The sequence below is a fragment of the Hippichthys cyanospilos genome, chromosome 18 (assembly GCF_059441005.1).
Source record: "Hippichthys cyanospilos isolate Australia breed blue-spotted pipefish chromosome 18, RoL_Hcya_1.0, whole genome shotgun sequence".
Lineage (NCBI taxonomy): Eukaryota > Metazoa > Chordata > Actinopteri > Syngnathiformes > Syngnathidae > Hippichthys > Hippichthys cyanospilos.
In genome coordinates, this window is record NC_142386.1 from 16,079,857 (window position 1) to 16,105,866 (window position 26,010).

A 26,010-nucleotide genomic window follows, 5' to 3' on the forward strand; every position below is an offset into this window, starting at 1 on the left:
TTTTACACGCATTAGCTAATTAACATAGGTTTGGATTGCATGCCATACGGCAAATTTGCGTTACGATCCCAACCGCGGAAATTTATTTTCTTTTGTTGTTGTCATATTTCTCACACAGACACATACAGAGACTAGGTCATACTGTATATGAAGTCTGACCTTCCAGAAGCATAAACCTCTGCGGTGTCAAACAAATTGACCCCATTCTCATACGCTAAGGTCATCAGATTCTCTGCCATCTGAGGAAAGAAAATAGAGGTTGAGCAGAGAGGCAAGTGATGCTACACATGGTCACATGACGGAATAATACTGATGATTAATTAATTATTGATTATTATCTGATTTATACTGATCCCCATCCCCTGAAAAAAAAGGATGCTTGTGAATAAACTTAGTCTCACCTCATCAGATATTTGTGATCCAAATGTCACCCATGTGCCTGGACAAGAGGAGGGTTATGGATGTGTTTTACATTTGAACTCATGTTAGAAAGGTGTTCATACTTGGGAACTCACCTAAGCCGAGGCAGGAAACACGTAGCCCGGACTTTCCGAGGTTTCTGGGTGAAGACAAAGAAAATAAAAGTTCTGAAATAAAACATTCTTTTTGTCAATGTTTTTTTTTTCAAGATACATGCCTATATTCAGGAAATATGTTTCTGCATTTTAAAACCTTGTGAATACAGTAAATACACTGAAGAAGTGATCTCAACTTTATTACTGCCTGTTCCGATGTTGAATTCACACAAATTACTTAATTGTGAAGGTTAATTGAAGGTGAAACCTTCACACATGTTATTCCTACACTTTATTATTTTTATTGTGTGAAGGTGAAACCTTCAGACGTTATTCTTACACTTTATTTTTTTTATTGTTTGAATGTGAAACCTTCCCACATATGTTATTCCTCCATTTTATTATTATTTAAAAAAAAGATTATTTTTTGTATTCCGACCGTTTTTTTTTACGCGTTTCACTCCTTCCCAGTTCATTCGATTCACGCCGTTTGAATTTCATACTATTCTAATCATTCGTGTGACAACTGCTTCCACTTATGTAATTTCAACTATTCATCATTTTCCCACAATTCCCATTTTTCCACTTAAAAAATGGCCCAAATTAAGTGAATGGAGTGATTTTCACATTTCAGTTTTACAGCTTTCACATTTCACATTTTCAACATTTAGCTCATTCAAATTCAGCTCATTCCAGTGGTTCAATAATTCCAATATTTTCCCATAATTCTATATTTTTCCACCTTTATTCATTCATCACTCATTTCCAATGGGAGGGCTTCCCATTCATTCCCAATGGGAGATTTAACATTTCACATTTTAAGCTTTCATATATATTCTATTTCATATTTACTATATTTACCTCCCTCATTACTGTTATTGTTTATTGTTTATTATTGTTTTTGACCTCAATATTCCAATATTGATATCAATTTGGACATTTAACATTTCACATTCTGAGGTTTCCCATTATACAATTGAATAATTTACCTCATTTGTTTTGCTTTATCGATCATTCCCATCATTCTAATTATTCATGAATTTTAATATTTACCCATAATTCCATATTATTCACCTACAACAATTTATAATTCATTCCCAATGGCAGATTTAAGATTTCTTTTTTAAGGCTTCCTCATTTCACACTCACATCATTCACAGCATCATCATTACTCATAATTACACATAGCAGTGATTCATATCTAGTTTAATAATTTTACACATAATTCCTCATTCCCATTGTTCACCAAAACTTTGTACCCTTCTATCTTTGCCATTCCTCATCCGATTTCCACCGTTCTAACTTAAATCGATTCCTCTGATTCTTGCCATTCCATTTTTCTCTTCCCAGAATTCTAAATTTACCCACAATTCTACTTTTTTCAGTTTTTTCCTTGTATCTTCTACATTATTTGACCTATTCAAACTGTTCCATTTTTAACCAATTCCTCCAACGCCTGGCATTCTATGAATTCCATTTTCCTCTTCCCAGAATTAAAAAATCCCCACAATTCCACATTCTGCACCCAAACGGAACGCATTCATTTTCAATGAGGTCATTCGTTACGTGGGCGTTCAGACTTGATTGACTACTCCATTTCCCATGAGGCCATCAGGCAGCCATCTTGGACGTTTGACTACACAAACCGAAGACTTCAGTCCTCGAGTGCCGGTATCCTGCATGTTTTCGGGTTTTCTCACCCCAACACACCTCATTCAAATGTTTAGTTCATTAACAGGAGCTTGTAAATGATCCTGATTACTGCAATCAGGTGTATTTGAGAGAGAGGATTAAAAAACATATGGGATACTGGCTCTCGAGGACTGGAGTTTGACACCTATAGTTTAATTACACAAAGTACTCCATTTCCCATGAGGCCACCAGGCAGCCATCTTGCACATTTGACTACACAGTCCGAAGACTCCAGTCCTCGAGGGCCGGTAACCTGCATGTTTTTGGATTTTCTCACCCCAACACACCTTATTCAAGTGATTAATTCATTAACAGGAGCTTGAAAATGTTCCGAATCACTTGAATCAGGTGTGTTTGCGAGAGAGAGGATTCAAAAACATGCAAGATACTAACCCTGGAGGACTGGCATTCAACACCTATGGTTTTGGTCTCAAGGGCCAGTATCCTGCATGTTCTCAGCCTTTATCACCCTAATACACGTCATACACATGATTAGTTTATTAACAGGAGCTTGAAAATGTTTCTAATCACTTGAATCAGCTGTGTTTGAGAGAGAGGATTCAAAAACATGCAGGATACCAGCCTTCAAGGACTGGAGTTCGACACCTATGGTTTAGGTACACAAAGTACTCCATTTCCCATGATGCCATTGGACAGCCATCTGGGACATTTGACTACATAGACCAATGACCCAACTCCCATCAACCCTCATAGGCGGCCATCTTGGATATTAGATTAGACATCTCATTAAGTCTCACTATCGCTTCCACCCAGAATGGCGGCCAGCTTGGTTAACTCAGAACAATAAAAACCATACTTACCAAATGTTCAACATCCAAACTTTTAAATCTAATCCACCAAAATTCAGAATTTGAAATTATCTTGTACTTTTCTCTTACTTTTATAAGTTTTATGACATTTTAAGAAATTCAAAACGTTGTATTTATTCACTTGACTACAGGTGTTTGTCTGAGTCAGTCTGATTCAGCATTTAACCATTCATCTTGACCCTGCGTATGACCTCAGAGTGTCATTTATCCAGAATTCATATTTTTTGCATAATAGCCCCCTAAAACTCTGATTTTTTATGTTTCCTCTTGCTCTATCTCCATTTGTGTCCGACCTATACTAGTTGTTTCAACTTTAGGTGTTTCCCATAATGGTTAAGTTTACCAAGAACACCCGCACCAAAAATTTCATTTTTTTTCCCATTTCTTTACCTGTAATTCCTCAGTTAATTGTTCTCACCAAAACTTTGTAACCTTTTATTTGCCAGTCTTCATCCCATTCCCACCGTTCCAACTTAAATTGATTCCTCCGATGCCCGCCATTCCATGGATTCCATTTTCCTTTTCCCATAATGAAAAATTTTCCCACAATTCAACTTTTTTCAGTTTTTCCCTTGTATCGTCTACATTATTTGGTCTATTCAAACAGTTCCAACTTTGTATTATTCAAATTTCTTCACAGATTCAAACCATTCCAACATTTCACATCATTCCACCATTCAACACCTCACCCTTCAGTGGTTTCACCTTCACACGCAATGTCTTCAGGAATTGCACATTTTTTAGTTATATGTTGATTCACTGTCTGATAGTAGTGAGGTAAACACTCGCAAGAAAGAAAGCATGCCAAATCTCAATGTATGCCTTGTCAAGAAGAAAAAGAACAGGAAGTTATTGACCTCATAATAGCTAATAGGCGACTCCACTAAAGCAAACTCAGAATATTGTCAAAGCATCGTCTATAAGTGCCTTTGAGGAAACCATTACACATGTAATGTAAATACAATGTTATGTATGAGTAAACAAGATGATAGTGGATGTTGAACTTAATTTGTAATTGCTGGCACAGTTGCTAATTGCGACTGCTAACCATTTTGCACACGCCTATTTTGTTGGTGTCTAAAAATTCCTGTGCAGACAATAACAAGTAATGAGTTGCTTTATCCACTTATTTAAACTCACTACTTAGTAAATTACTGTATTTTCTGCACTATAAGGCACACTGGATTATATGGCGCACCATTAATGAATGGCTGAGTTTCAAAAAAATGTCATACATATAAAGGCGCACATAGAGTTGAAACCATAGTCCTGGCTGGGCTTGCATTATGCATCCACTAGATAGAGTTGTGTTATGCAGCCACTAGATAGTGCTTCACTAAAGGGAATGTGTTAAAAACAATCAGCAAAATCATCAAACTTTATGAATAGAATATAAACTTTACTCATACAATATAAGCGTTGTATGGATATTATACTAAGAAATATTTGTTATTAAAAAAATCAGATAAAACAGTGCGTTATTGGTAATTGCAATTTAACTACTAAACAGAGCACAGAATAGATCCAGATCAAGTCATGCACTTATGAACGCACGGCGCTGCAATCCTTTTGATTTTCCCCTCGGAATGCGTTATATATTTTTTACCAGCTATTTCATTGCACAAAGCACACGGAGCACAAAGAATTTACAAATAAACGAAAGTCAGGGACATTTAAAAGATGAACATGCAACGGTATGAGTGAGGAGCCAAGCGCAGGTGAAGGCCTGGCGCTGCTGTCTTTTTAGTTTTTTTTCCTCGGCATGCATTGTATATTTTCAACCCACTATTTTGTTATGGAGCACAAAAAAGTTCCGAATAAACAAAAGTCAGGGAAATTCAAACAAGAAATATGCAACGATATGAGTGAGGAGACAAGCGCGAGTGAAGGCGTGGCGCCGCTGTCTTTTTAAGTTTTTCCTTGGCATGCATTATAAATTTTTTACCCGCTACTTCAATATGGAGCACAAAGAAGTTATTAATAAACGAATATCGAGACGAATCAAAACGAAAAACATGCAACGGTATGAGTGGGGAGCCAAGCACAGGTGAACGCGTGGCGCCACCGTCTTATTAATTTTTTCCTCTTCATGCATTATATATTTTTGACCCGCTATTTTGATATGGAGCACAAAGAAGTTACAAATAAACGAAAGTCAGGGAAATTTAGACGACAAACATGAGTGTGGTGGCGCACACTCTTAAGTCCTCAAATGAGAAAAAAAAAACGGGTTGGGCCTGCCGGCTTTGGGGTGCGCCTTATAGTGCGGAAAATTCGATATGCAAGAAAATAAACTCACATTCAGCCACAGCAGATTGAAAAAAAAGTAGAGAATATTGTATTAATATTACTTGTGAGGCAGTATGATGACTGAAGGCCCAAGTAGCGCCTCTACAGTGCCCCTGTAGTGCCCGCGCAAGAGTAAGCACCCGCCCACCTTTTCCAAGAATACTTTCATGTTTCTATACTTTTGGTTTCATTCTAGGGTTGGGGAGGAGAGATTCGGCACAGAGTTAACCAATTAAACAGCAATCTTTAATTTATTAGTTATATTTATTGTAGAAAATGTCCAGATGGAGAAAATGTGTGTTTGGAAGCGCACGGCTGGACAATCAACATTGTAGTACATAATTCAGCTGTGGGCAGAACTGTTGTTATAAGTAGTTTTTCCCAAAGGGACCGATTCAATAGGAAGAACCGGAGTTAGGAGAAACAGCAGTGGTCAGCTTCAGTGAAATAGCTGCAGGGAAGCGGGCTCGGATGCAGTCTGAGCCAAAAAGCTGAGATCCTCAGGTCTGCGCGCTAAATGGCCGAAAATGGACCAGCAGGAGCCGAGGAAAGCTTTATTACCCAACATACCACATTAGATTACCCAGACAGCTGAGTTTTGAAGGGCAAAAAGGCGCCAGATTTGTGACCATGGGAGCATTATGGCTAAAATGCCTCTCCTCCTGCATGTATGCTCTCCTAAATCCAAATGAGAGACAGTGAAATGGTGGCAGAGGAGCATCAGAACTGCAGTGCCAAGAGCTGCTCGCTGTCTTTTCATTGCTAGTGCCCCCCCTCACCTCCTTTACACTGCCTGTCTGCCTGCCTGTGTCCGCCACAAGTAAGCAAATGCAGGAAGACAGTCCGTCAGAGCATTTAGATTCAGCCCAGCGAATCCTGCTTCATTTTCTCTGCTCTATTTTTAATGCCTGACCCTTGAGCTATATTTAGATTCCTGTACATGTAAGCATTTGTGTGCCACTGTGTGTGCAAGCGCGCATCCACACGCTGGTGTGGATGTGGCGTGTGGGTGTGAAATGCTCATTGTTTAAACTGTGAAAATAGCAACTCCAGCAGCGTCAGGATTGCTTAGCTGCAGGGAGGACCATGCAAGCAAAGGTGAGTGGGCTCAAATCAAGCTCATTCCTGGGATGCAAGGCCAAATCTCCATTGCGGCTTCTCACCAATGATGGCATGACTCCTCTGAGAGCCACAACGCCACTCTCTTTGAACACTGGCAAATTTGTACATGCCATTACATCGAGTATCTGAATTGTTTTCATTTGCTTTGTCCTGGATGGATGGATGGATGGATGGATGGATGGATGGATGGATGGATGGATGGATGGATAGAATGTAAAGGATCGCTACTAACACTGGTATCTGTACGACATTGATGTCGACGTTCATGTACATTTTTTTGATACTTGGATCAATCCTTACAGCCATATTACTATAGGTAGCTATCAGCTCTGTGCCGTTTTTTTATTATCGTCAATGGCTTGTATTAGCTATTCTCAAAGGGGTATAAGTACCCCTGGGGGTACACGAAGGCATGTGGGGTTTTAATTGTGTTTCAAGTGCCAGCAAATCTAATATGATGCTTTTTAAAGCCAAACGGTACAAGCAAATGAATTGGAAATTGAAGAAACCGATTGCCAAACAGTGATATTTTGCAAAATGTTGTATGCCTCTATTTTGACGGCTTGGCTCCTCCTTTTATATAGATACAAATTGCTATTCGTGATACAACTTTCAGGCACTGAAACATTGCATAAAAATATTTCCCACGGGCTAACATATATGCAACAACCATTTAATGTTTGTGTCACTGTAATGTGCAGCGAAAACAAAAAACAAAAACCTCAACGGAATACGTTTTTCTCATTCATCTGCACCCAGCTTCTGCACTGAGGCAACTCCACAGCTCTCTGCAGTGCTGCAGTCTGCTTATTTACTGTCTGAGAGAGCTCACTCTCGACTTTGGCTGACAACCTGCCCCTCACTTTCCACTAAAAGATGAACGTCCACAGAGAGGCCATTTCACGTGGCGGAGACTATTACGCACATCCGTAATGTGCTTCGCAAGCACGAGGGCGACCGGCCCAGCCTGCCGGCAACATGGTTACACATCTGCATATGGCTCTGCATGAACGCACTTGTAAGCAGTGCACACAGATGCCAATGGGCGCGGCATGCTCTCTTCTCTATAATCATTTGTGTCTCGCAATAAATCAAAAATCCCAGGCAAGGTGATTTAGACAGGACTGGGTTGTTGTGATACATTATTGATGGCACAGGGCAGAAAGGCACACAGGTACTTTGTCATGGTGTAGTCAGTGTTTTAACCTTTGCTGACACCTCTGGTTTGCTCAACTCTCAGTGACAGCAAGACACAGCAATGTAGATGGTGACAATCACATGATGGATATTTTGCTTCCCGTAGTTGCCTTTAGAAGGCACACTCATGCTGAGCAGGCTTTTCTCCACAGGGAAGCACACCTTAGATGTTATTAACAATCACATCAATGTATGAGTGTGAGAGAATATGCTTGAATGTGCATTTTTTTCTGAAGCAAATTGGTAGAAACATGGTGGACTGTCCACACATTCATAATGACAGCCCATAGCTTACGGACTTGAAAGCAATCAACAGGGGCTCTTTAAAGTCAGGACACATACTGTTGATAAAAATGTGTGTTTTCGAGACAAATGAAATTTTCTGCACCATTTTGTTCAGTGATAAATATGTCATTTGTTTGCAGTATGTTTCAGGATTTTGCTGGATTCACATGAACTTGAACTCCACCTTGCATTTAGACTATAAGAACATCTTTGGAGGAACTGTTGAACACCATCCTTCCATTTCTCTCTCCTACAATTTACCTAAAAGGTAAAAGAGGAGCACAGAGGCCTGCCTGCTGCACCTCCTACTCCAGCATCTGGACTCTACAGGTAGCTCTGCTAGGATTACCTCCATGGACTTCAGCACACTTCAACACACGACAGAAGGGGTGTCAAACTCATTTTTGTCATGGGTCGTATTGTAGTTATAGTTTCTGTCAGAGGGCCTGAATGACTGTGAGGTCAAAGAAATTTTAAGTGTTCAACACACACTTACCAAATTTTGAATTCTGAGTCCGATATAAAATGTTCAAAAGAGAAATTGGGAATTAAAAAAAAATGCTTGCACCCCCTGCTCCTCCAATTTTTAATGTTTTGTATTTTATCCATAAATTTGAAGTCAAGTGAGTGTTTCACGGGCCACATAACATGATGTAGCAGCCTGGATCTGGCCCCTGGGCCTTGAATTTGACACCTGTGCCCCACAGAAACTTCTACTGATCTGGAAACTACATCACCTTAATACCCCCTTCCCATCTGATCCATAACTTCCTCACAAACAGACTGCAAGAAGGTGGGCTCAACCACATCCCCTTTACTTAACATCAATACCGGAATGCCACGGGGATGTGTGTTGAGAAATTTCTTGTACACTCACTAGACCAGGGGTCACCAACCTTTTTGAAACTTAGAGCTACTTCTTTGGTACTGGGTAATACGAGGGGCTACCGGTTTATGTGAAAACACCGATCATGTTTATGATTTTTCACAATAATTAAGGAACAGCTGTAGTAAATAGGTAAATCAAGTATAATATGTAATGTAAATCTATAGAAAACCACCAATGTTCTATCTCTTGTAAGCTGTTTGCAGAACAGTCCTGCGGGCTACTCATGTGACCTTTGGTGCTGCGGAAACCAAGTTGGTAACCCCTGTTCTAGACCAATGACTGTCTCAGTATCTCACCCACATCATATCTGAAATACTCGGATGACAGCCATTGTTGGACTTCTTTCTGAGGACCAATCCACCCTGGAGTATGTCAACACAGTTGCCCATTTCACCAAGTGGCACATGGACAAACATCTTCAAATCAATGTCAATAAAACTAAAGAATTACAATTCAATCCTCTCTCACCCCAGTATCTCACCATCATAAACATTCAAACAGTCGAAACATTAGAATACCATATTTCACCAAGTATATACTAACCATGTTTCTAAGTCAAACCCTCTTTTTTTCTTCAATTTGGGTTAATTTTACAAAAACGTGATTATAAATCGACCCCCGACTTTAGTGTAGAGATGGGATTTATGGCTCTTTGAGGAGATCTGGATCTTGGTGATCCATTCCTTTCATATTAAATATTTTGTCAGTTTTAAGAAGCCAACTTGGGGGCAACTCTGTTTAGCCTGGAAATGATCAAAAATTAGGTTGATTTGTCGTCAAATAATTAAAACTCAGATAACTAATCAATATCTGAGCTTGAATTATTCTGAACTATTGATTATTAGCCTATCTCATCCCATAGGGTGGCACAACATCCCTGTGTTTAGGCAGTGACATCACTATTTTGGATTTACTTTTAGTACAACCAGTGTATATGTGTAAAGCTATGCTGATTTATGTTATTCAAACTATACCTACTCACAAATGAACATTAAAAACAAAGCTGGCAGCAATGAATTTCTGTGCAAAACAGCTTTTACTACAAACACCTCCACACAAGAACATTGTTATCACAGAAGAACAAAAAAAGATATTTTGAAGATTAGACAAATAAAATTTGAGAAAAGAAACAGTCCAGTATTACCATGGGTTGCAATGAATGTGCAAAACAGCTTTTAAAGCAAAAATGTCTACAAGAACAAAGACCATTTTGATAAAAAACATGAAAAATATTTAAAGTACAGTGGACCCCTGGTTTACAAGATTAATCCGTTCCACGGTTGGGATCATAATGCGAATTTGCTGTATGGCGGGCAATCCAAACATATATTAATTAGCTAATGCGTGTAAAACCCCAGGTAAAAACATCAACATTGTATATACATATTAAAAAAATGTATCAAAATAGTATATTAATTGCTACTCATATATAGTATACATGTATACAATTAAATAACATCATAAATAAGAAAAATATATATAAAGGATTTATTTACCTTCAAGCTAGCTTAGCCTCCATTCTAATCATCATCTAACTTCTCTCTTTAACATCACTAGCAATCTTGAGACCTATGATTAACCAATTCAAGTTTGAATTCAGCACTAAAATGCACAGTAAATACAATATTGAAAGAGCTCTTACATGAAATAAAGTCTTTAGGCAGCCATGTTTGTGACCCCATGCGTTGACCAATAGCAGATCAGCATCTTAGTGACCCATGACGCCGGCCAATAGTAGACCAGTATCTTAGGGAGTCGTGATACCAACCAATAGTTAAAGCGAATAAAAAGAGGGAGCGTGAAGAGGGGACAAATAAACATCGCGGTCCACATCATAAGGTAAAAAAAACGTAAGGTAGGACGAGTGTATTAGTCTTATAAAATAGATAAAATGAGAATAAATTATGTTTAGGGAGGGATGTTTTTGTTTTTTTTTTTAACTGTGACGGCCGCGTCCACAAGTCATGGCTCTGCTCCTACCCAATGACAGCGGCACACAGGGCTTTTTTTCCGCTGGAGCAATCACGTGAAGACTGTATGCACAACACAATCACTCCTCCTGCACTGGGTGTAACCCTCTTTACATCACAATAAAGAGCGGAGGAGCAAGGCACGGAGACAAAGAGACAATGAGGAGTTCATTTTTGTGCAATGCATCTGTGTGAAAAATGCATAGGGGAAAAACGACAGAAAGAACTTCTCCCCCTGAGCTGCAACTCAGCTCCCATCGTTCATGTGTATGAGCCGTTCAAAAGAATTGGTTCATTCCCGAACATCACAACTCTATTTTAGTGGTTATATAGCTCATGGCTGTCCAATTAAAACAGGGGGTGTGTGTCATTAAAATGATGAAATTACAATACTTTTAGAGGCATTAATACATTGTAAATTGAATAACATACTGTTGCGGTTATGAGGGGAGAAGGTGGGGCAGGAGCAAGACAAGACCGCATGGCAATGTACCGCGTGCATGTAGACGCAAACACTCCTATTTGTTTGAAATAGATTTCTTTGGAAGCTTGGTCATTATCCCAAGCTTTCTTTACCCAAGTGACGACTGTTGAGATATGAGCGTGGAATGTTGTCCTTCACTGTTCCCGCCGACATCCATGCTGACTTCAAGCACAGGTCCACAAGCTGAAGGAGACGAATCAAGCCGTCTTTTTCTTTTCATAATGCATCAAAGTATGCAAAAAAAAATGAATAAATAAAAGAGCCACACAGCCTCGTTGTTGACAACAAAATGGTAATTAGGCGGCAAATCTTCTCTCACCGGCGGGGTGGTATCCATGTCACCCCATAAGCTTTAGTCCTCTACCAGAAGCCTGGGAGTTTGAGGTTTCCGCGCAGTATCTTCAATGTTCCTAGGACTGCACTCATCTGGACTGAGGCTTCAGATGTTGTTCCCTGGATTTGCTGGAGCCACTCACCCAGTTAGGGGGTTACTGCCCCAAGTGCCCCCACGACCACAAGGACCACCCTTGGCTCACCACTCTTGACCTTCCACATCCGTTCCAGCTGTTTTTCAACCCTTGATTCTTCTCAAGTTTCTCATGTTGCTTCTTTCTGATGTTGGCATCAGCTTGGGATCCCCACATCTATCACCACTACCCTCTTCTGGTCTTTTCCTCCAATTTAAGTTTTTCTACCGTAAAAATGGCCTAATGTTAAGTGAATGGGGTGGTCTTCGTACTTTATTTTCAAACCTTAACGGTTTCTGCAGTTCCTGTGGCTCATGGGTATTGTGTGCCGTATTCCCACTTCATGTTCGTGGGTTCAATCCCAGGCTACGTCTTTTCGCACAGTCAGTGTTTTTTTTTTCAGTTAATTCCGTATTTTCTTTTGGTTTCAACTCCTTCCCAGTTCATCCAATTCATGCCGTTCAAACTTCATATCATTCCACATATTCACGTGAAGTGCTTTTGTATTTTTCAAGGTTCAACTATTCATCGTTTTCCTACAATTCACATTTTTTTATACTATTCACATTTAAAGTATTTAGCCTTTTCAAACTGTTCTTACTTTCATTTCATCTTACTTTTCATTCCACAGTTCAACTTTTTTCAGTTTTTTAACTGTATTATTCGTAGTTCCTCATAGATGCTTCAAACATGCTTCATTCTTTTTATTTAAAGCTTTCACAGTGTGAATCGACATCGCTCCGCCGTGGCCCAGTGGTAGAATTGTCGTCTTCAATATGTCCGTGTCCTGGTTCGAGTCCCGGTTCGGGCAAATCAAGTGTCACGTTGACAGTTGTTTTTTCTCTTCTGCTTTTACTTCAGATCATCCACACTTTTTTATGATTCAAACATTCGTTTTTTTTTTTTTTTCAGTTTCTCAGTTTTTCAACTTTGTAGGATTCATAATTTTTCACTTATTCACATCATTCTACAGTTCAACTTTTTTCAGTTTTTCATTCATCTTCAAATTCCACAGTTCAACTTTTTTTCAGTTTTTCAACTTTGTATTCATATTTCTTCACAGATTCGCACCATTCAATCGTTCCACATAATTCCACTTTTCAACTCCCAAACCTTCAACGGTTTCACCTTCACACGCAATTTCTTCAGAAATTGCACATTTTCTAGTTATTGTGTGAAAGTGGAACCTTCACATATATGTTATTCTACCGCTTTATTATTATTATTATTATTATTGTGTGAAGGTGAAACCTTCACACATATGTTATTCCTTGACTTTATTATTATTATTATTATTATTATTATTATTATTATTATTATTATTATTATGCCGTTTTTTGGGACATTTCATCTCTTTCCCAGTTTATCCGATTCACGCCGTTCCAATTTCATCTTATCGGTGCGCGTGTATTTTTATAATTCCAATTATTCATAGATTTCCCACAATTCCCTGTTTTCCGCGCCAAAAATGCCATTGACTTACATTGGGTGATTTTTCATTTCAATATTACATCTTTTACGTTTCATATTTTCAAAATTTAACTCATTCAGCTTGCCTTAGGGATCATTCTCATCATTCCAGTAATTCATAATTTTCAATAATTTCCCATAATTCCATATTTTTCCCACCTTCAATATTTCATAATGCATTTCCAATGAGAGGGCTTCTCAATGGGACAATTAACATTTCACATTTTGATGTTTCCCATTTCATATTCATAACATTGAACTTATTCATTCCACCTTATGGCTCATTCCCAACAATACAATAAATCAAAATTATTAATAATTTCCCATAATTCCATATTTTTCACCTATAACAATTTGTTATTCATTCCCAAAGGCAGATTTTACTTTTCCTATTTGAAGCTTCCTCATTTTGAATTCAATTCATTCAGCTAGTTCATTTCACATTGTCATCATTACACATATTCACACAAACCAGTAATTCATAACAATATTAATAAATTTACCCATAATTCCTCATTCCCATTTTCCTCACCAAAACTTTGTAACCTTCTATCTTGGCCATTCCTGCTCCGATTCCCACCGTTCCAACTTTAATCGATTTCCCCAGTTCTTGCCATTCCATAGTGGTATCCATTTTCCTTTTCCCAGAAATAAAAATTACCCACAATTCCACTTTTTCAGTTTTTCCCTTATATCTTTGCCATTCCTTCTCCGATTTCCACCATTCCAACTTTAATCAATTCCCCTCATGCCCGCCATTACATTCTTGTATCCATTTTCTTCTTCCCATAATTCAAAATAATCCCACAATTCCACATACTGTACCTTTAATGAACCAATTCATTTTCAATGAGGTCATTCATTGTGTTGGTGTTTGGCCTTTATGGACTACTGTTTAGGTAGACAAAGTATTCCATTTCCCATGGGGTCATCAGGTGGCCATCTTGGAGACTTGGCTACATACACTGAGACTCCATTTCCCATCAACCCTCAGGGGTGGCCATCTTGGATCAGACATCTCATGAGCGCTCAGCCCAACTTCCACCCAGGATGGCGGCCATCTTGGTTAACTCAGAACAATAAAAACGACTCTCTCCAAATGTTGAACATCCAAACTATTAAATATAACCTCCCAAAATGCAGAATTTGAACTTTAAGTGTACTTTTTTTCTTCCTTTTTGAAATTTTGTGATATTTTACAAAATTCAAAGAATTGTTGTTTTTTTCACTTTAATGACGACAGGTGTTTGTCCGATTCAGGCCGATGTAGCATTTAACCATTCATCTTGACCCTGCCTATCACCTCAGACTGTCATTTACCCACAATGCATCTTTTTTGCATAAGTAATAGACCCCTAAAACTCACGAAAAATCAATTTTTTTATGTTTCCTCTTGTGATATCTCCATTTGCGTCCGACCTATTGTTATCGTTCCAACTTTAGGTGTTTCCCATTATGGGTTAGATTGCCAAGAACATCCTCGCACCAACAACTTGAACATCCAAACTATTAAATATAATCCCCCAAAATCAGAATTTGAACTTTAAGTGTACTTATTTCTTCCTTTTTGAAATTTTGTGATATTTTACAAAATTCAAAAAAGTGTTGTTTTTTTTCACTTAATGACTACAGGTGTTTGTCCTATTCAGGCCGATTCAGCGTTTAACCTTCTATCTTGACCCTGCCTATGACCTCAGAGTGTCATTTACCCACAATGCATCTGTTTTGCATAAGTAATAGCCCCCTAAAACTCGGGAAAAATCATATTTTTTATGTTTCCTCTTGTGATATCTCCATTTGCATCCGACCTATACTTATCGTTCCAACTTTAGGTGTTTCCCATTCTGGGTTAGATTGCCAAGAACACCCTTGCACCAACAATTTCAAGTTTTTCCCATTTTTATACCCATAATTCCTCATTACATTGTTCTCACCGAAGCTTTGAAACCTCTCTGTGCCAATCTTCATCCGATTCCCTGAATTTAAAAATTTCCCACAATTCCACACACTGTACCTTTAATGAACCAATTCATTTTCAATGAGGTCATTCATTGTGTGGGCGTTCGGCCTTCAGTGACTACGGTTTAGGTAGACAAAGTACTCCATTTCCCATGGGGTAGTCAAGCGGCCATCTTGGACACTTGCCCACATACACTAAGACTCCATTTCCCATCAACCCTCAGGGGCGCCCATCTTGGATATCTGATCAGACAGCTCATGAGCGCTCAGCCCAACTTCCACCCAGGATGGCGGCCATCTTGGTTTACTCAGAACAATAAAAACAACACTCTCCTAATGTTGAAAATCCAAACTATTAAATCTAATCCCCCAAAATTCAGAATTTGAACTTTAAGTGTACTTTTTTCTTACTTTTTGAAATTTTGTGATATTTTACAAAATTAAAAAAATTGTTGATTTTTTCACTTTAATGACTACAGGTGTTTGTCCGATTCAGTCCGACTTAGCGTCCGACCCTGCCTATGACTTCAGAGTGTCATTTACCCACAATGCATCTGTTTTGCATAAGTAATAGCCCCCTAAAACTCGCGAAAATCAGATTTTTGATGTTTCCTCTTGAGATATCTCCATTTGCGTCCGACCTATACTTATCGTTCCAAATTTAGGTGTTTCCCATTATGGGTTAGATTGCAAAGAACACCCTCGCACCAAAAATTTCAAGTTTTTCCCATTTTTTACCCATAATTCCTCAGTTAATTGTTCTTGCCAAAACATTGTAATCTTCTGTCTTTGCCATTCTTCATCCGATTCCGACCGTTTGACTCTAATTGATTCATTTCATCCCCGCCAATTCATTGGTGGTCTTTCATTGTGTGCGCGTTCAGCTTTCGTTGACTACTTCTTAGCTACACCGTTCCAACTTTAATCGATTCCATTCATCCCCAACAATTCATTGGTGTATTCATTTACCTCTTACCAGGAATGAAAATTTACCCACAATTCCACACACTGTACCTTTAATGAACCAATTCATTTTCAATGAGGTCATTCATTGTGTGGCCGTTTGGCCTTCGTGGACTACTGTTTAGGTAGACAAAGTACTCCATTTCCCATGGGGTCGTCAGGTGGCCATCTTGGACACTTGACTACATACACAGAATCCATTTCCCATCAACCCTCAGGGGCGGCCATCTTGGATTTCTGATCAAACATCGCATTCAGTTTTTCCCTTCTATCTTTGCCAATCTTAATCCGATTCTGACCGTTCCAACTTGAATCAAATTCCCCGATGCCCGCCATTCCAATTTTACCCACATTTAAAAAAATTACCCACAATTCCACATACTGTACCTTTAATGAACCAATTCATTTTCAAAGAGGTCATTCATTGTGTTGGCGCTTGGCCTTCATGGACTACTGTTTAGGTAGACAAAGTACTCCATTTCCCATGGGGTCGTCAGGTTGCCATCTTGGACACTTGACTACATACACTGAGACTCCATTTAACATCGACCGTCAGGGGCGGCCATCTTGGATATCTGATCAGACATCTCATTCAGTTTTTCCCTTCTATCTTTGCCAGTCTTAATCCGATTCCGACCGTTCCAATTTTAATCGATTCCCCCTATGCCCGTAATTCCATTTTTACCCACAAATCAAAAATTACCCACAATTCCACTTATTCAGTTTTTCCCTTTTATCTTTGCCATTCTTCATCCGATTCCAACCGTTCCAACTTTAATCGATTACCCCAATTCCTGCCATTCCAATTTTACCCACAATTCCAAAATTACCCACAATTCCACTTTTTAAGTTTTTCCTTTCTATCTCTGCCATTCATTATCCGATTCCGACCGTTCCAACTTCAACTGATTCCCCCAATTCCCACCATTCCATCGTGGTATCAATTTTCCTCTTCCCAGAGTTCAAAATTTACCCACAATTCCACTATTTCAGTTTTTCCCTCCTATCTTTGCCAATCAACACCTTTGCCTTCAGAGGTTACACCTTCACACGCAATTTCTTCAGAAATTGCAAATATTCTAGTTTTTAATGTGTTTGTCTCATTCCTGTTTCTTTCGCGTTCTGACGGTTGTAGCTCGTTTGCCTCAGTAGGCCGCCATAAATCCCAAAATGGACAGCTCTTTGAAAAAGGGTTATTTCATCAAAACTAATCTTTGCGACATAAGCCTGCAGAGTATTTTAGTGAGTAATAATCAATGAACAAAATAAAACTAAAACTGAGAGAACTGATGAAATTATGAAACCATATAGTTACCCGCCATGTAACAAGGTAACAATACTTCATTACATTCCTTCTGACCATTATATTTTTAACCATGCACTCAATAAAGATTCCATATATGACAAACCGAAGCTAATTCTGAAACTGATAGCCCAATAAAAATGTAGCACAAATAGAACTTCACAATAGAATAAAAGCTGCTCTTAAAACTTAGAACCTAAAAGTAATTAAAACTGACTGACTCATAGTGAAGAATACGTCAGAGCAAAATTAAAACAGTGAGTAAAAAAATTCAGAAGTGTTCCATTCCCGATGTCAAGGCACCACTGTACTGTCTGAGCTTTGAAGTTAAAAAAAAAAAACAAAGAAAGAAAACAATGGTCAAGGTCGTGTTACAAAACTAAAATGGTCCTCAATGAACATATTGATGGTCAATGAGTGTACCCAGGCAGCAAATGAGGGGAATATATGCCCAAAACTTGACAAGGCTGTTGTGTTAAGATGATTTATTCATGTGCCGCTGAGGGATGAGGTGTTTCAAAATGTGCAGTTGAAGTGCACTTCGCCAAGGCACCAGACTCAATGTCAGCACACTCACATCACAATGCTAATTGATGCTAATGCACCGCAGCAAGTGGAAAGAGTGCTGAAGATCAAGTCAGAGCTGGGAAGAAATTTTCTTATTGATGCAGGGGTGCCCAAATCTTTCCCTCTGAGGGGCGCATACAGAAAAACAGAAAGATGTAAGGACCACTTTAAATGTGTTTTTTCTTTACTTTAACTTATTATACAGTACATCGTAAAAATCAGCTCGCAAGCAATTCAATATATTCTATGTAATGTATCAAAAACTTCAGACTATAAGCTACTACTTTTACTACTTTTTTGAACCCTGCATCTTATGTATATCAGTGCAGCATATCTGTAGTTTGTTTGTACTAGCCACCAGGTGGAAATCTCTCAGTGAACAAAGCGAGACAGAAGAAGATGCTATCAAAGTTCTGATTCTGAGTTTGAATTGCTATTTACGCACCACCAGGGGGCACTCTCCACTAGCACATGCAAAGAGTCATGTTACTGTTGTGTTGTTGCTGTATTCTAACAAACCAAGTGTGTCTGGGTTCTGTTGAAAGGATGTTGGTGCTCCTCTTTTTTTGAAACATGCAGTTATGATATTGGTGTAACAGGGCAATTTGACATATTTTTTTAAATGCAAACAAAAATTCAAAAAGCTTGCATGTACCATCTATCCAGATAAATATGTTGTGACAACCTGCGCCATAGTCCAAAATGACCTATACATGACAAAAAAGATTTTCTGGTCAGTTTTTGGTAGGGTTTTTTTTGTCTTACAGTCCAGAAAATATGGTACTTATTTTTAATAAACTGCGAAGACTTTCTGTTCACTCTCCCCGTGCCAAACGTTATTGGAAAAGCCAACCTGCTAAACGTATCTTTTTGTAGCTATTGAGAGCAACACTCCTATCAAATGGTCGCACAATATTTACTACAGTGCTCAATAAGCTTAGAATGATGAGGAGCGCTGGCCATGAGTGTCATCGCTCTATTCGTAAAAGAAAAACAAATGTAGTGTAGATAATTCTCGTCACTGGCAATGAAAGAGTTAAAGGTGATAAGGCAAATTAGGATTTTTTTTCACACTTCTGATGCTGCTTACGATCAAACTATGTGTTGACTTTTTTTAAACAGCAGGTAAAAATATTATTATTTTATTGCATGCCCCTACAGAATCCTGCACAGTGCAAAAAGCTGTTAAATACATAATATTTCACACTACATTATTTTTTACACTATCATCCTCATATGTATATATCTTCCTCGACTCAATTTACTCCATAATATGTTCAGAATATGAGTCTATTCCTTTATTAATGCTTTTTTTATAACTGCCCTTATTGCCCCATTGCTGTTTTTTTCATTGGCTACTTTATTATTTGCTCGATTGTGTGGAATGTAAGTAAGCTCAGAGAAGTGAACAGAATAAGAATTTCATTGTGTTGTGTTACTATACATATGACGATAAAACTCTTGAATATTATTATTATAATAATAATTATTATTATTATTATTATTATTATTAGTAGTAGTAGTAGTAGTAGTAGTAGTAGTAGTAGTAGTAGTATATGCTGTGGGGCGCTAAAATCAGGATGGTGGGCCGCAAATGGCCCCCGGGCTGTGGTTTGAACACCACTGTTCTAATGCAATGCTGAATTTGTCAAGTTGCGTCAGAGCTCGAAGTTCCTGGGAGCAAGTCACATGTTCAAATCTGTGGAAAAATGCATAGAAACCTATTTTTTTAACCTATTCCAGCACTGGAAACAAAATTCAAATACACAGTGGTTGATTCTGGAGAATCAAATGCATCCATTTCTGCCAAAAGACATGAAGGCTGATGACACTGGTCCTGCTTTTTAATGACTAATATTTGGCCAAAGAAGTCATTCTCCTTCCTTGCTTGTTGTTTTCTCTTCAGTCCAAGTTCAAAAACAAAAAGAGGTCTAGGTTTCCATGAAACTCATGAGTTGTGTATTCCTGTGAGGTGGTGCTCCGCTAAATATACCCAATAAGGCCGCCGTTTGCCCGCTCCAGGCGTTTCCTGGGCATTTTGTGCTCGAGTGGTCTGACACAGGTACGTCACAACCATTCCTTTCCGCACCACCACAAACATTGAATCACATTACACGTGCATGTATAATATATATATATATATATATATATATATATATATATATATATATATATATATATATATATATATATATATATATATATATATATTACGACCTTAATCCGTTCAGCGGCTCGACTCGTAACTCAAATTAGCCATATGACGGGCAATCCAAACCTATGTTAATTAGTGAATGCGTGCAAAAAAAAAAAAATTAAAAATTAGTAACATAATCTATTGTACAGTCAAATTAAATAACAAATATACAAAGGAAAAATTACCTCATTTACCTTTGGGGCAATATGACTTGAGCTGGTGGTAGGTGGAGGCGAGGGGAGCAGAGACGAACTTGCAGAATTTTTTTTTTTCTTAAACAAGAACTTTTTTCAAACGAGAACTTTTTTTAAACAATGACTTTTTTTGCTTAAACGAAAACTTATTTTTAAAAGAGAACTTTTTTCAAACAAGAACATATCACCGGCGATTTCCTTCTCTTTAATCCATAATAGAAGAAGCCTCTCCATTTTGTTGTTGACCAAGGTCCGTCCCCTCGCAAGAAAAGTCATGCCCTTAGAACACTTGCTTGCTTTAATGAAGTGGTTCTTAACCTGGGTTCGATCAAACTCTAGGGGTTTGGTGAGTCGGTCTCAGGGGTTTGGTGGAGCCTCTGCCGCAGAGGTCCACCACTCAGTCTAGTCTGCAGTTAGTGGGCACAGTCATTGAAAGCATTCTGCTCTGAGATTTCCTACCGGTCCGCTTTGAGGTTGCTGGTTTATGCAGCAGAGTGAGACCTCCCTATCGGACCGTTTAGAGAGGGCTGTATATGTGCCTGGGTGAGACTCCCTACGGTACGCTTTGAGAGCGCTGGATAAGCAGCAGAGTGAAACCTCCTTCTCAGTCGGGACCACACACCGGAATTAGCCCATTATCTCCCGAGCACCGATCCAGGCAAATAAGCTATATAGCATATCGGCATTTCCGTGACATGCGAGAAAAGTTGTTTTTGTTGATGCAGCAAAGCGAAAAAAATAGTGCAGACACACTGACTGGCATGTTGGATGGTTTGTAAGACGAAAGGTTTTTGCTTAAGAGGGTGACAAAAAAACGCCACAGTCCACGTCGTAAGATGAAAAATACGTAAGTCGGGGGGGTTCTTATACTGGGGGCCCACTGTGTGTAAATATATATATATATATATATATATATATATATATATATATATATATATATATATATATATATACATCCTCAGAGGAAGACGTGTCGGTGAAATTAGAAGTATGTTCGGATGGTGGACCAGAATTACCTTGAAGCTGTGCGGAAGTTGTTTGCCATGGCCTTACCAAATTCCTCCCACACTCGAATTTGCCTTTATGACTGCAGAAGCCGCACTCTGCTTGGCCAGCTACCTGTCAGCTGCCCCTGGATTTCCACAAGCCAAAAATGCCCGATAGGACTCTTTCAGCTTATATATATATATATATATATATATATATATATATATATATATATATATATATATATATATATATATATGTGTGTGTGTGTGTGTGTGTGTGTGTGTGTGTGTGTGTGTGTGTGCGTGTGTGTGTGTGTGTTTGACAATGTGCCTGATTTCCGTTATTTTCATGTTGCGACCTGGAATACTGAGTTTTTTGCATTTATTTACTATTGCCATCTAACTGCTTCCATGCAACGCCTGACTACAATGCTAGTCTGCTATTGGTCATTCTCTCTTGTTTCAAAATTAGGAAGAAGATGATTTATATGGAAACGATGCTAGAGATAATCCTTTTTAGGGAATATGGGCATAACAAGCGTAACTCTAAGGTAAATAAATCTTTTCTATCTTTTTTATTTATGATGTTTTCTGATTAAATACATGTATATTATATAAACATAGCACTTAATATACTATTTTGGTACCAATTTTTAATATGTATGTACAATTTAGTTGTTTTTACCTTTGGTTCTAAATGCGTTAGCTATTTAACATAGGTTTGGATTGCCTATCATACGACGAATTCGCCTTACGACCCCAACCATGCAACAGATTAATGTAGTAACATGGGCCTACATGTGAGGCAATAAAAGGCCTCATCTTAAAAATATACAGTGGGCTCTCGTGTTATGAACTTAATCCGTTCAGCGGCTAGGCTCGTAACTCAAATTGTCCGTATGACGGGCAATCCAAACCTATGTTAATTAGTGAATGCGTGCAATGCATGCAAAAACCTTAGGTAAAAACATCACAATTTTATACACATATTAAAAATTAGTAACATAATTTACTGTGCAATTAAATTAAATAACATAAATATACAAAGGAAAAATGACATTTACCTTTGGGGCAACGTGACTTGAGCTGGGTGGAGGCGGAGGGGAGCAGAGACCAACCCGCAGAATTTATTTATTTTTTTATTAAACGGGAACTTTTCTCAAACGAGAACATATCATATCATATCATATTTACCTTTACGTAGAACAGGGAGTAAAAAAATAAATAAATTCTGCGGGTTCGTCTCTGCTCCCCTCCACCTCCACCAGCTCAAGTCACATTGCCCCAAAGGTAAATGTCATTTTTCCTTTGTATATTTATGTTATTTAATTTACCTTAATTTAACTATTTTAATAAGTGTATAAAGTCGTGTTGTTTTTATTTAAGGTTTTTGCACGCGTCGCACACATTCATTGATCAACATAGGTTTGGATTACCCGTCATATGGCCAATTCGAGTTACGGGCCTATCCGCTGAACGGATATATATATATATATATATATATATATATATATATATATATATATATATATATATATATATATATATATATATATATATATATATATATATATATAGTTCAATTCCCGATTCAAATCCACCTGGCTCCGACCTTCCAGTGTGGAGTTCGCATGTTCTCTCGAGCCCACGTGGGTTCTCTCCGGGCACCTCTGGCCTGTACACAGTATGTCATTGCACACTGCACAGAAGCCGTCAACTGTTCAAGCGAAAGCCCAGCGCCTCAGGGCTCAGGCAAACTTTAAGTCTGCCATGAAGTCTGCCTGGCGACGTGCGTTATCTGAATTCTTATCGGCTAAAAACTCTATACTAAAACTGCAGCACTCAGGAGGAGCGTAACCATATAGATATGACACAAAAATAACAGAATATAGAGATTAATTATGTATATAAAATATATATGTATATATTTAGTGAAAATAAGTTTAAAATGAAACTGACAATGACTACGGACAATGGTAAATGCAGCACCTGCCGCACCTCTTGCTCTCCACAAAAGACAACAGTCTAAATCTTACACACTATTCCTTTAAAAAAAAAACGCCTCGTTCCTTTTTTATTTTTTTTTTAAACAATTCACAATAATAGGCCTTGTTACTTTTCTTATTGCATCTTTGCGCAAACTACGTAAACTGTGTATGACCAATCAGCCTGGCTGCCGCTAAATTAAAAAAAAAAAAACGCAGGGACATCCCACAACTGTCAGCGCCACATAACCTGGAGAGCAGAGACGATAGCAGTAGTTTGCCTAGGCTAGTAGATAGCGTTGATTAAAACACGGACAAATAAGTCGAATAAGCATAGCCTCAAGAGGCTAACAGCCACTAACCCTCACCCATGATTTCGTCACGTTCTGTCGGGAAGCCAAAATGTCTTAGGGTGTTTGCCTTCAAAAACTCTCAGTCAAATCTCAGAAATCACGACTAGGTAAATTAGCTAAACACCACTGGTGTTATAACATGGATTATTTGCTAGCTAGCTTGTATACGTTAGCAATGTGGCTAACGTTAGCTAGCTACACTAATAAAGATAATGCTAATGTCGTTATCTAACAGTGTTGTTTTTTTTTTTGTTTGTTTCATTTTCACAAAGGTGATTCTCATTGGTTTTATCTACTGCCAAGGTAAAAAACCCCATTTAGCAGGGGTAGCCCATACCAAGCGAAATTGTGAGCATTTATGCAGCATAATTTGATTGCTTTAATTTATCTATCTGTGACTGGGTGCCTTTAACTTGCAGATAGTGCCATAGAAATCACTGAGTTGATTACGCAGGTCAAACCAGACAGAAATGCAGTTTCCTTAAATTTAAGATTATATATGATATGCATATTAGGCATTATTGAAGTTGGCTGCAGACAACTTCCACACATCCCAAAGGCAAAAACAATGAAATCGAAAATCATTTTGATTATATTTTATTATATTGTTATTATCATATTATATATCATTATATTTATTAAACTGTTGTGCAAATAAATAGAGTGGAGTTTGAAAGGAATTGAGTACTTCAACTTAATTCATTTGCAGTTTTATATATATATATTTTTTTTTTATGTCCTTGGCATATACGTGTGTCTTTATTTGGGTATTTGATTTGCACAGTGCAGCAGGGGGTAAGAGTGGTTAGCTCGTCTGCCTTACAGTTCAGAGTCCCAAGTTCAAATCCAGCTCGCTCAGACCTGTGTGGATTTTGCATGTTCTCCCTGAGCCTGTCTGGGTTCTCTCCAATTTATTTCCACATTCCAAAAACATGCATGGCAGGCATATTGGACTCTCTAAATTGTCTTTTGGTGTGAGTGCATGCATGAATGGTTGTGCCCTTTATGGTGAATACGTACGGTATCTTGTCTGGCAGGTCTTCTTGAACATCCATGCATCCATCCATGCATTATAGCATTATGCATTTAGCCGCTTAGCCTCATTAAATGGTCTGGCTTGCTTATGCCAATCCAATCATTCTTTGGGCAGTAGGTGAGGGACACCTTGGACTGGGTGCGAGTCACTTGCAGGGCACACAGTGATGAACAACCATTCACGCACCCAATCACACCTAAGGACAATTTAGCGCATGGGTCTCAAACATATAGGTCGCGAGCTAGTTCTGGCCCAAGCAGGTTTAATCTGGCCAGCGAAATGATTTTGTGAAGTATAAAAATGAGTTTTTTTGTTTTTGTTTTTAAGAACAACTTGAAATGTTTCATGATTAATAGTAATTTTAATTGATTGTCATTATTTATGATGTTGTGTTTGTACTATTTTGGACAGTATTAAAAAAGAATAATGCATCTAAAGTTAATGTTTTAATGTTATATAAATAATATACATACCATGGCCTTATTTGTCTGACCCCCTTGGGAATAGATTTTCCTCTATGCGGCCTGCAAGCTAAAACGAGTTTGATACCTGATTTTGTGTGTGACCATTTAGAGCAGGGGTGTCAAACTCATTCTTATTGAGGGCCACGTTGCAGTTACAGTTTCTGTCAGAGGGCCGGGATGACTGTGATCAAATACATTTTGGGTGTATCTGTCACACTTCCAACTAGTTTTGAAATTAGAGAGAGGGTGAGGGAAAAAAGCGCTTGCTTTTCCCCCCCAAACAATTTCAAATTGACTTACAAATGTGATATTTTGACCGGAAACTTGAATTGGAATGGGCGTTTCGTGGGCCGGATCTGGCCTCCGGGCCTTGAGTTTGACACCTGTGATTTAGAGTGTCCAATACACCTTCCATGTATGGTTTTGGAATGTGTGAGGAAGATGGCTCTTCCACCTAGCCACCCCTTCTTGAACATAACTGAAAATATTTATCTCAACGGCAGAGAAAAACAATCAATTGGAACTGTAATCTTTGAATGCAGAAAAAAAATATGTTTTACTTTTTATTGTACTTTAAAGTACATGTCAGAGCCTGTACTTTAACCTCTTACTAAAGTAGATTTTTGGTTCAGCACTTTTACTTTTACTCAAGTCACATTTTTACATGGGGTAATTTTACTTTTACTTAAGTAAACAATCTGTGTACTTTGCCCATCACTGCTGGTCACACATATTCCCACCGCGTTTGATTGGGTAAATATGTCCGCAGCTCGCAGCTGGTCAAATAATA

General features: G+C 38.3%; 1 protein-coding gene across 2 annotated transcripts in view; it reads right to left on the reverse strand.

Annotated features, from left to right (window-relative positions):
• LOC148409161 (voltage-gated potassium channel subunit beta-2) overlaps positions 1 to 26,010 on the reverse strand; it is a 71,899-nt gene that overhangs the window by 15,409 nt on the left and 30,480 nt on the right. For both annotated transcript variants that reach the window (XM_088440894.1, XM_088440895.1), the window contains exons 2-4: positions 516 to 559; positions 402 to 439; positions 160 to 239 (exon numbers count right to left, since the gene is read on the reverse strand). In XM_088440894.1, the coding sequence (XP_088297020.1) occupies positions 160 to 239; positions 402 to 439; positions 516 to 559 (162 nt within the window). The remainder of the gene's footprint in view (positions 1 to 159; positions 240 to 401; positions 440 to 515; positions 560 to 26,010) is intronic.